This window comes from Oenanthe melanoleuca, chromosome 5, assembly GCF_029582105.1.
Source record: "Oenanthe melanoleuca isolate GR-GAL-2019-014 chromosome 5, OMel1.0, whole genome shotgun sequence".
Lineage (NCBI taxonomy): Eukaryota > Metazoa > Chordata > Aves > Passeriformes > Muscicapidae > Oenanthe > Oenanthe melanoleuca.
This window is the reverse complement of record NC_079339.1, coordinates 433,231-445,526: the sequence shown is the minus strand read 5'-3', so window position 1 is coordinate 445,526 and position 12,296 is coordinate 433,231. Positions and strand designations below refer to the sequence as shown.

The 12,296-nt window shown below is 40.6% G+C and overlaps 1 protein-coding gene across 7 annotated transcripts in view; it reads right to left on the bottom strand.

Moving 5' to 3' along the window:
- Positions 1–1,355: 1,355 nt before the first annotated feature.
- The window catches only part of USP47 (ubiquitin specific peptidase 47), a 51,540-nt gene continuing 40,599 nt past the window's right edge, over positions 1,356–12,296 (bottom strand). For all 7 annotated transcript variants that reach the window (XM_056491962.1, XM_056491963.1, XM_056491965.1 and 4 more), the window contains 10 exons: positions 12,047–12,166; positions 10,092–10,881; positions 8,274–8,449; positions 8,032–8,112; positions 6,924–7,039; positions 6,107–6,225; positions 5,150–5,280; positions 3,940–3,987; positions 3,719–3,849; positions 1,356–2,732 (listed from right to left, as the gene is read on the bottom strand). In XM_056491962.1, coding sequence (XP_056347937.1) covers positions 2,558–2,732; positions 3,719–3,849; positions 3,940–3,987; positions 5,150–5,280; positions 6,107–6,225; positions 6,924–7,039; positions 8,032–8,112; positions 8,274–8,449; positions 10,092–10,881; positions 12,047–12,166 — 1,887 coding nt within the window. In that variant the 3' untranslated portion in view covers positions 1,356–2,557. The remainder of the gene's footprint in view (positions 2,733–3,718; positions 3,850–3,939; positions 3,988–5,149; positions 5,281–6,106; positions 6,226–6,923; positions 7,040–8,031; positions 8,113–8,273; positions 8,450–10,091; positions 10,882–12,046; positions 12,167–12,296) is intronic.

The following is a 12,296-nucleotide window of genomic DNA, read 5'->3' as shown; positions in this document are numbered from 1 at the left end:
GTGCTTTTAATACACTTCATAGGCATAAATCTGTGCATGTCACAGCATGTGATCATTTTTGCCATTTTAAAAGGTCACTGAGTTAAAAAATCAATAGCAAGCTAAGAGTAAAATCTGACCCCCAAACTCCCCAGTGTCTCACCAGTTTGCTACCATGGCTCCTCCACTATTGATGGTTTTCTGGCATACAGATCTGTTGTTGCACATGGTAAAACAAGATGTGAGGTTCCAGCCAAGTAACTTTTCATGGGGCTGCTTCCCAAAGAATCCCTAGTGCTCATGTCTAGTTTGGAACAGCACAGCACCAACAACAAGAGCTACTACAGGAGTTACTGTGCTACCACTCTGCACATCCTTCATCACTTCTGGTGCATGAGGGCTTTTCTATAAGTACTCATTAATAGCCATTGTCAATATAAACAGGGAGGATATTTCAGTGTAACTGCCTGAGTTTTGGTTTAAGGATTCTATGATCCATTCTCACACCAGCACACACACACAGATACTGAGTTCACTGAGTCTACCCTCCCTTTCTATCCCTAATAAAATTATTGTGCTTTAGAGACAGCCCCATCTATACAGAGAGAAGGAATTCAGTGCCACAGCAATTTTCCTGTTTAAGAGCCCAGCCAGGAGAGCAGTCACTGGCTATAAATGCTGCCCTCTTAAGGACAGTATTCTCCTTTCAAGTTCCTGGTGCTGCCACCCCCAGATTTAATCTCAACATTTCTGCCTTTCCAAATGTCTGAGTTTGAAGAAAAGTCATGATCCATTGGATAGGTAATTTTTCTCTCTTCCAAAAGCTCTAAGGATGCTTGAGCAGTCTCTGTGGTAAATGGTGGTTTAATGAAGTACCCTACCTAGGGGATGGCATTTCCTCTCTGCTCCCTCTGCCCCCACTTCCAACCTCACACATGTTGGCCCAGAGGCAGCACAGAAGAGTCAGGAGAGGAATAAGGAGGGAATGGCTCTGTGCAATGCCTGCTTCTCAGGCTGCCAGATTCCTCAGCATTTTTAGGTTGCTGTGGGCCAGCAGGCAAGGAAGAACTGAAGGTTTTGTTATTGAACACCTCTTTCCCTCTGGAGTAGAATTTAGCTGCCAATCAAACCTGGAACTTGGAGGTTTCACTGGTGAGTAATTCAGTTCTGGAAAAGGAAACTCACAGGTGAATGTAGAGAGGAGCAGCAGCCAGGCTCCAAAACAGCTCCTGTAACACCCTGTACATGGAGGGGGTGGGGGTGTGCACATACACACAAACACACAGCCTTGCAATTCCAGCACTGCCCTGGGGAACTCTGTATTTCCATGAAACAATTCCATACTTTGTTAAAAGAAAAAACACAGCATTTAATGATTAAAATAACACAACAGAATGAACAAATGTTTTATTGGCATGTTCATTGTTGTAAACAGCATCTGGCATGAAAAAGTTTACCAAAATCTTTTGATTGTTATAAATTAGGTGTTTTTTTTCCAAAAACTATGGAGAATTGTTCTCTATTGATCTTTATGGACCAAAGCAAAGAATTGCTGTTCCTAGGCTTTGCAATGAAATCATGTTGACTGCATCAGTCTTTGCACCACAGCCTGAACTACCGAGTTCATACATTGAGGTGTTAAGAGGTTGCCCCAATATTTGACTACATATAGCTATGGAATCAACTCTGGGAAAAACAAACTGACTTTCAGCAGGTGGAGAAGATGCAAACTTGTCATAGTCTTAAAAACAAAATGTACAAAAAGTAGCGGAACAGAACAAAAACTTCATTAACAAGGGGAAGTACAACCCTAAAGTACCCAGCGTCATCAAACATAAAATGAATACAAATTTAAATAGGCAACTACACTTCCAAATGTACACAATGCATGTTGATATGTGTAAAGAAATAGCATGGTAAATAGCTGAACTGCAGTTCTGGTAAATGGACAGGGCAGATTTTATTTACACATCGAACGCAATACACTAGAGCTGCTCGTCAGTAACCTATTAAAAACCACTTTACCTTACAACAGCACTTCCCAAACAACAACAGCTGCCTGCCAGCAGCCTCCTGCAGGCACCTCAGAGCCCGTTTTCTGGAAGATTCTCTAACCCCTGACACGTGCAGCACTCCCCCGTGGCCCTTCCCGCTGCTCTCCTAGAACCAATGGTAAGGTTTGCTCCAGACTCTCTGATGAGGTAATGCGTGTATCAGTGAAACAAACAGAGAAAAGATTCTTTCATGGCCTTTGCACAGCTTTATTATTAAGCTATGAGTATCCTGTTGGAGGCTAGTTTCACTAGCTACTATGTGCACACTGTCCTCAATTTCCAGCGTTCCCCTCCCACCCAGGTTGAGCTCTAATCTGTGTTTGCACATCCCTTTTAGCTTTACAGTACGTGTGACTCTAGTGCACGACATGATTGCAGTCCGGCGGTGCCCGCGGCCGGCGCCGCCCGCCCCTGCTGCTGCCATTCACACCTAATGAATGTCCTGCCGCAATGGCACTACGCTCCGAGTGAACCTTTGCATTGGAAACAAAAAAAATTCCCCAGGGAAAATGCTAGAGCAAGTATCAGTCTTGAGTCAAATCTTTATTTGGTGCTCCATCCAGATAAATTTTTAGTGCTTTTTCTTTACGGGGAGAGTAGGTTACCCGGTGTCCAGTTTTCTGGAGTCTGCTGCTTTCTTTTTTCATCAGTTCATTTCTTTGCTCATCTGTTAATTCCATTAATTCTTCAGTTTTATCCCTAAAATGTAAACACAGGTTCAAATTCAGATCAATACAGTAACCACAAGTAGACTTCTGCTTTTTTTTTTTTTTTTTGCTTACTTTTTTGCTTTGTGGTTTAGTAAAGACCACAACAAAGCATAACACTTCTCAGGGATTGCTTTACTCTGCAGGAACAGGCAACGTGTCTAAACCTGCTTTTCCAGCAGAAACATTCAGTGTTCTGCCTCACTACAGACCAGAGCAAGAAACAAGCCCATACTCCTCCATCCCTGTCACTCCTTTATAGACAGGCAGCTCTGCTCCGTTTGGGTCTCAGTGCTAACAGCTGGAAGCAGTGTCAGCCAGTCCTTACCAGATGTTCTCCCCAGTCATTTTCATCAGGACCAGCACATTATTAACCAGCCCCAGTATTTTTTTTTGCCCCAGCTCATGTGCCATTATGCAAAATGCCACAGCAATGTGCCCATGAGGTTGCCCCACCTACCAAGCAGAGGAGAAATGGCAATACTCAAGCTCTCAGTCCTCATCAACTCCTGCCCTGGGCTACTGCCACCAGCTGATCAACATTTTTCACCTTAACAGAATTTTTAGCATAACAGGCTTTTAAGAAAGAATCCATACTAATTTCTCAAAGGAATAAGCTCAGACAATAAAACCCTTGCTCTCCAAAACCTTCAGCAAGACTCTCACAAACTCCACATGGGATATGGTTCTGTCTTAAGAAATTAAATCCAGATCCACACTCAAGCATAGCAACCTTTAATTTCAGTGGTTTGGGAGGCAGGATTGAGTAAAAAGGTGCAGTGCTCATTTTTTTAAAGTTAATTAATATTCAGGGTTTTAAGAAACTGAGAAGCACAAATATTTCAGCTGAATATATTAAATCTTTTCTTTAAGGTAACAGAGAGTATTTTATGTTCCTGTCCATTACATCATCCCACAAATGTTAACCACAGCTTTTTTTTTTTGGTGTGGTTTATTATACTGTGATGAAATACACACCTATAAAATATTACTGCACCATCATCACAAATGTACAGGGGCCAGACATTCAATGTAGATACTTTCGGATTCCAGTCCAAGTCTTGATGAATCTCTAGTATGGAAATGTCACATGGAAAGGTTCCTCTACCCTGAAAAAAAGCAATCACTCAGTGAATACAATAAAACTCATCACACATCTGTGCCACTAATAGGTCAAAATACACAAAAATCTTACTTACCTTTGCAAATTCAATGTTTTCTAAGGGTATTCCACTTATTTCACTTAGCTGTGAAGAGAAATGGTGGATTTAATATTATTGCACAGCAACATTACACAGTGTCTACACAAAGTCAATAGCTGCCAAATCCAGAAGTCCAATTATCTGCAAGTCCTCCAGTGTACAAAATCACAGTGACAAGTACACATTGTTAACATTTCTGAATTACCAGTGCGTGTCACAAGTGAAGCTTGCTGTGACAGCATTTCATCACACTTCTCTTAATACTGAAGGGGAGACAAAAAAAGTTCATAGAAACAATTCATTAATACCATTCAAGTTCCAAGACACAAGTGTCTCATGTTAAACCCTGTGTGACATGGAAGGTGTTACCCAGTGAACCTGGGAGCAAGCACAGCTGGAAAATGCACATGACTAAGACCCACCTCCACACACCTGCACTTCCTAGCAAACTTCAACAAATAAAATTGTCCCTGCACATCAGGGAATTCTTAAGAAAACAAGGGCAGTCAACTCTTTCTTCAGACACATGTGAGGAGGAATTCTTGACTGCATGCAAGAACCTGCAGTCATAACTTCATTTCTACCTGAGGAATGCAAGAAAACAGCCCATAGCTTAACCTGTGTAAAACACAAACCCAGCCTGTGACCTAACACCCCTAATTTATCAATTCTCAGGGGCACTGACACCAGTACTTTTACTGGCCTCAACATCCAAGGTGGCCTCCTAACAACTGGGTATTGCAACATATAAATAAACATTTCTCCATGAGTGGAACCCTGTGATACTCTGGATTAACAGAATAGTCTCAACAGGAGACACTCTTACTCCAGGTTTCTGCTGGGATCCCCCAGGCCTGCTTACCTGTTAGAGCATCCTGGCCTCAAGTAAAACCTTAGTTTTTCTTTCATGTGTATTTTTGAGGACAAGGGACACAGGTCCTATTAAGCTGCTTAAACTTCAAGAAGTGACTTTTTCTGCATGTATTCAACTGAATACTTTCAGACCAGACCATTATGTGAAACTAAGAAGTAAAGTTGATAATTCATGTGGTTGGTAATGGGATGGGATGGGCAATCAGTTCCTGGGGAGAAATAATAACCATGCAACAGGATCTTTGGAGCTATGATATCTTTGTGCTTCCCACCAGAGAACATCCAAAAGGCTCTTGGTCATCACAAGAAACTTGCATCATGTTACATATTTTACCTTCTCTTTCAATTCTTCCACACTGCTGCTTTCTAGTACTACCTCCTGGAAAGAATCTAATTTCATCTCTGACGGCCTCCATCGCCTAGATAAAACAGCAAGCTGTGACATGGACTTCATCTTTTCTACTCCTAGCAAAGAAAGAGAAATGTTTGTATTAACATCACAAAATACCCTATTTTAAATTAAGGTTTGTACCCTCCAAGATACTCTAATATGGAATACTGCCCTAGAGATACATGCACAAATGAAGTAACCCAGGTGTGCTGCAAGCAGTTCCCTTATAAAAAAGGGGAAGAGGAAAGGACTATGATTAGGTGAAGTTTTCTGTTATCAGCCCCTTTAAAGACATTTTTCATGGGCAGGAGTTCCCTGAAGGCACAAGGCAGTTTTCCATAAGGTCCAGCTCAGTCATCCACAGCAGATCTATCCACCCAACCCAAACAGAGGTTGACTCCAGACTGTAGATTGGCACAATTCTGTTAAAACTGAAAATACCAGAATTGAACACAGCTGCCAAAATACTTGACTAAGAGCTAAGTTAGACTTCTTAAACCAGGAATGCTTGGGAAGAAAATTGCTGAGTGAATGGAATTCACATTCTTCATCTACACATTAACTGCAGTATTTGTTAATCTAGAGGCCAGAGAGCATGGCCTACTTTTCTTACCATTAAATTATGCTTTTGCATTCAGAATCAAAATTTTAAGTGTATGTGTAAAGGAATACTTAAGAAATGATATAATTTAAATTATATTTAAACAGAATTTCAGAAACATTCTGCTCTCTTAACATTTGATTCCAAAATTGTTTTGATGAACAAAAGTTTCTGTTCCAAATTCCTTCATGACAGAAGTATTTTCTCAATCCTGTCTGAAAACTACTAAATGACTGAAATTATACAATGTCTTATGTATCTGCACCTACTCATCACCAATCCAAAAAATAAATAATTACCATCAAGTATTTCTAAGAAGACCTCCCAGTTGCTGGAAATATTGATATCTTCTTCATAGATATGATAATCCAGAAACACAGTGCCTGGATTCTTCCAGGTTTTCTTTCGTAGGCGAAACCTATGAATACATGACAAAAACCCCCAGTGAGTTTCTACCTGCACATGAACACTTAGCACTGGCAGAGACCAAAACTGAGTGTTTTCTGACAAAACTGAAATACTCCAACTCATTGATTCAAGGCTTGGTGCAGTTTAATGTTCAGAAACAGTGCTGACAGCAGGGTGTCACTGCTGGCTCAGTGCTGAACCATTCATAAGTACAAGGGAAACGAGTCTTTATTCCACTTGTTCAATTCAGGAAATACGTAGGGATATAAGGGAAGAAAACAGTTTCCTAATTAGGAATTACACAATTATGGCAGAGGGCAGACAGCCCAGACCAGTACTGTACATACACACATGATGATGCTGCACAAGCAGTTTGCTGTGGTGATCTGTGCTGGGCTTTCATGTAGAGAGCAGGGGGCTATTTTAAGAATTGATTTACTTAATGCTTCCCTTTCTGAAGGAAATCATCATTAGAGAGATCTGAAGCTGCAGACATGCTGCACACAGGCAATTCTATGGAAATATTATCCCCAATAAAATTTATTCTGTATGAGATGAAAGCCAAGAATTGCTGAATTAGTGTTTGTCTTGACAAACTGACTCAAAGACCAGAGCAATTTATTTCTCTTTCTTTCATTACTTTCTTTCTCCACAAGAGGAAGGAAATCCCCAAACACATATTTTAAAATGATATTTAATCAGGTTTACCTGTCAATTGTCAGGTCTAGGCCACATTGTTCTCGAAGCTGAGGAAGCAGCTCCTCTTTGGACTGTCGGACAGTCATTCCTTTAGCAAAAACTGCATCTAGAAGAAACTTGCATGGCTGTGAACAGAAACAGAAAGAGATTAAAGACAGAATTCTTTTGAACACAAAACTCTGTTTTTACTGTGTGATCAGTCCCATCCACCTGGCAATATCAGTAGAAGATTTCTCATTAACAAGTGGGCAATGACTTCATTAAAATGGGGTGTAACTAATTAGTGTAGCACAGCCCTTTGGCAGGGCACTCCAAGCCTCTGCCTGCCTGTGCTGGGCTGCTAACTGCTACCATTGCATTCACAGTGCACACAATGGCAAAGGAGCTTTCCAATTAAATAAGCCATGTCATCATAAAGATTCCACTGTCTTGGCTTTCATGGATCACACACAACTCCATGGAATTTGCTTTTCAATTTATCTTATTCCCTGCTTTAGCAGTTCACCTTAGTCTCTTATCCATTATTAATACATATTCTGCAGTTTTGTCCAAAAAATAAAAATAAGTGCATACAAAGTCAACTTCTAAGGACTGCAATCTATCCAGTCAACAGTCTATATACCCAGTTCTGTATTTTTCATGCCCCAGAAGATGTAACAAGCTTATGAGCTGCTTTACTACAAAAGAAGCACTTCTGTTTCAGGCTTGCCTTCTGCAGAGGGGCCCATTACCCAGATACCCCCCCTGACAAGCACAATCTGCAGCACATGAATGGGATGAATTAGATCAGTTCAGCATCACTGAAAACCACATCCACGAGCACACACAGCTTCTTCTTTGGAGAGAATGCTACGTGACTGTCATGCATTTAAGGGAAACAAAGAAATAATTTACACTATAAAGAAATAAAGACACTTGAGAGACAGTGCAAATCACATTCCAATTGCTTGCCTGGAACAGAAATCATCTCAAACTCCCTTTCTAAATCCAGGAAAACTTGCAGGGAAATGTGAAGAAAAGAAGGAGTTTCATTTATTCCCAAGATTTCAAAGCAAACCTTGGCCAAGGCACATACTAATATTTTCATGAATCAGTCTTGAAACATTCAATGCCTTACCTCAGGCTCATTTACCAAGAGTTGATAGACTTTAACTCTGTATTCACCCTTCTTAAGGGCTCTTCCAAGTCTAATAGTTATCTAGAATGCAAAAGGAATATCTGTTAGATCTGGCATCAAAATCAGAATTGTGTTTTTTAACGTGCTACCAAGACCCACATAATTATTTCACCTGTTGTAAATTAACTTTATCTATATTGTATCAACACACTTTCAATAATTCAAAATAACTTCTAAATAACCTTATTGTCATCAGAAAATGACGAAAGGGTCTCATTCAGCCGAACACTCTCAAACTCTTGATTGCTGGCATAGACTCTAAAGACTTTGAAGTGAGAAGATGGAACTCCAACAAAAGGCTCCAAGTGTTGCTTGAAGGCAGACAGTGTAATTCTTTTATCAACATGCACCATCAGCCCTAAGCAAAAATAAAGATAAAAATGGTATGAAACACCTTGCTACAAAAAAAAAGCACTCTCACATTTCCATATATTCAGAGTTAGCTCTAGCAGCAAAACAGTACTGAAAAGCCTGAATTATGGTTAATGGCTACATGTACATTTTATCTAAGGATGTTACTGTAATCTTTAAGAACTTTATTTTAAGTGTTTGTGGCAGGTATTTATGGGTGACTCCAAACTGCCCTGGCTGGCATTCAGTGATGCAGCACAGCAGAGCAGTACCTTGTCTGTTCAGAAAGAACACAAACAGAATTCCATGGAGCAATTGCAGATAATCCTCCTAAAGCTTTCCCTGCATCAAGGGAGAGGGAATTGCCTTGGTGTTGGGACTGGCCAGGCACAGGCCACCCAAATCCTTCTGTTTTCCTTCCTGGCTTTCAGCATTGAAAAGGTTAATTCTGTGCTGAAGGCCACTGGCTATCAAGACAAATCCAGATTAAGGGACTTTTTCATGGAATAATGCTGTAATAGAGGAAAAACTAGTAACATGAAATTCTGGAAAGTAAAAAGGAATAGTTCATCTTTAGAAATTGTTTTTTTTAATACATGCAATTTGTACTACACTACAAACTGTGTAGTGATTATATAGCACCATGACACTCTAGAATAAACTATTCAGAATACTGAAGTGAACAAATAAAATATTTGAATTATACTAAAAATAAATAAAAGCTTTCCCCTCAGGATAATTGTTTACACAGTGTACTATGGACACATCAAAATTACCACAAACAAATAATTCCTGAACCCAACTAGACCTACCAAAACAAAACAGGAAAAATGAAAGCAGATCAGAATTAGCCCCAAAGGAAGACCATTCACAGCCAAAGGAGTAATGTTATCAAAGCTACAGTAGATGCAAATCAATTTCTCTGTGAGAAATTTTTTATCTATTACTATCACAATCAGAGTTTCTGCATTGACATGAAAGCCTTTGCCTTTCAAAATATTTATCTTACATCCTGCTATTCTTTAATTATTCTGTTAGTTGTAAAGCACATGCAGGTATGGAGTATTAATGAAACCTTATTTTTATCACAGTTGTATACCAGTGAGGCTCTTACAGTGAACTTAGTTGGACACTTCCATGTCAGTCTTATGCCTCACTGTACCCACTGTATTTCAGTTAGTGAATTAAATTGTCACTATCAAGTATATTTGAATTTTCTTTACAGTCAAATGACATGGGCTTTTCAGCTTTGTTGGTCTCAATGGTAACAGAAATATGCTGCTTTAACCACATCAAATAAGTGCATTCTGAAACAGGTGAATCATCAGCAGCAGATGCAACTATGATCCTTTCACTGGAAGACAACTCAGCTTGCTCTCCAGGGAACACTATCAATACACATACGTAGATGTTCATTTTCTTGGAAACAAAAGAGCAAGACACTTTTCAAATATGTAATCACTTATTACAAGATCAAAATTAGGCAAAATTTTTGCTGAACATCACATCCTGTCTGCACTTTCATTAGCTTTAATTTCACATTATAATCAAGTTTTTCAATACTGTCATTAGACATTTTTAACGCAGCATATGAATGAAGCAGGAAACCCCACAGAATTATTTTAAGGCACTTAAAAAAGAATACATACATTTCTGTCCTTCTCCTGAACCCTCCTCTGCAGTGTAGGGCTCTGATTTAAAGTACATATACTGTGCTTCTCCTCTGCTCTTGCCACTTTCATCATATTCACTGTCCGTTCCAGAGTCCTCCTCTGCTGTGTCCCAGGTTTCCTTCTTGCCCTGGTTGGCCTTTGATCGCCTGCTGCTGGTGATGCTGTGAGAATCCAGCCCGTTGGCCAGGGGGAGGGGGGCATTGTCCACGTTGCACAGAGTGTCACTGCTGTGGCTGGAGCTGAGGATGTCGCTGTCCACGGAACTCGTGCTCCTGTCGTTATTGACGTCCGAGTCCGACCGCTCCTCCGACTGCAGGTTCTCCGGGTCAGAAACCTGAATCTGGTTGTCAAGTTCTCTGTTTTCTGCTGATGCTGAAGAGTCTATTTCATTTAAAGGTGACTCAATGTTTTCAAAATCACTGGCTTCTGTGCTTTTGCTGCTGTCTCCATTATCTCCCTCCTGCTGCTGCTGCTGCTGCTGCTGCAGGGACAAGCTTTTCAGTTTTTCAGTGCTTTCTTCCAAAATTGCCTCTACAGATTTCATATTGCCTACAGGTCCTTTTACTCTTTCACAAGGCTCCTCCAAGTTGCCTGCAGCCCCACCAGACTTCTGATAAAGCGCCCTCCTGAGCTGAGAGCCAGGAGCCTGCTCTGGCAAGGAGACGTACAGCCGGATGGTGTTGGCGTGGCGATCCAAAAGCTTCCAGAGCTGAGAGTCTGTGTACACCACATGGCGGTCCAGGGACTCTGAGCTTTCCACAAACACCTGAACAGGAAAGAAGTGCTCCATCATGCAGTGTTATTTTACATAAATGCACCAACAGCAGACAAGGATTGAGCATGCATTAGAAATAACACCATTGAGAAACACCACCTCTTATCAAATGTTAAAATCATAATAATGATTTCACTTTTCCTTGTTTTCATAACTATGTTAAGACTGGAGTGAACTGGAAGCAGACTGACCAGCTGCAGGAACACACTGAGAAGTGGATTCGTAAATCACTGCATGTGCACCCTTCACCTGTGCATAGCACTGTTAGGAGAGCAGTGAGCCCCACCACTGCAACAGACTCTCTTTATTTTCTAGTGCCATAAGGAGGATTTAAATGTGTACATGTGCAAGCAATAGTGGAAATCAAACGTCTCTCTTCCCTTTGTCAAAGGGCTCCAAAGGCCTCTAAATAACTGAATAACAACTCAGTGCCATTGTTTTGCTCAGCTGTGAGCCATCAAAGCTTTCCTTACTCTTTCTTCATCAAGAAGATTTAACATTGAGCTTCAACTTCAGAGACAGAGGATGTGCAAAATGCACTAAAAGATGTGCTATTCCTACTGTAGTAAAAAAGGGCAATGTATGCATTTAAAATGTTAGTTATTTGAGTAAGCTACTCTTTTTCTGAATGCATTACACAATTATTGGAAATACTTATTAGAAGTCTTTTTTGAAAAAATAATGTAAATTGTCCACAGGGAATCTTCATAGTGAAAACTACTGAATTTAAGACAGAAACCCACCAAAAACTTGCTTTTAGTTTTGATATTGTTTTTTAATAAATTTAACACTGACAGCAGGTACAGTTGTTCAGGTGGTTTAGCAAACACATCAAGGCAGGCTTCATAGCAATGTACCAATCTTTTTTCCCAAGAATGCTTGACTCTTAACAGTCTTCATAAGGCTGTTAAGCTCAGCACCATCTGAACCAGAGTAACAGCAGATAGGTGTCTGGTTCTCAATGCACTTTCTCCTGTGTACACTTGGTTTAACATAGGCCAGAGTACTCATCAGCACCAGTGCACTGGGCAGAGAAACCTCACACACTACAGAGCAAAACACATGACACTTACCCAGTATCAACTCCATGCCTTTTGCAACACAACAGCTGAACACACACACAAGGAATGAAGGATTTTAAACCCAGAGCATGTACCTTGTTGCTCCTGAAGAAGCCTTCAGCTTTCAGAGTTTTGCTGGACACGTTCAGCAGGCGCAGGTCATTGTAGCAGCGCTCCAACACCACCCGCATGGTCTCAGCAGGCAGCTGTGTGGCCTGGAACAGGACAGGGACATTACACACACCTCCAAAACTGAGAAAAGTGCTTCCTTTCTGGGATTCTTCACAGGGAAGGCAGCAGGTTTGTTTATCAACTTGGAAATTGCAGAAGAGAACACAGGGGAGC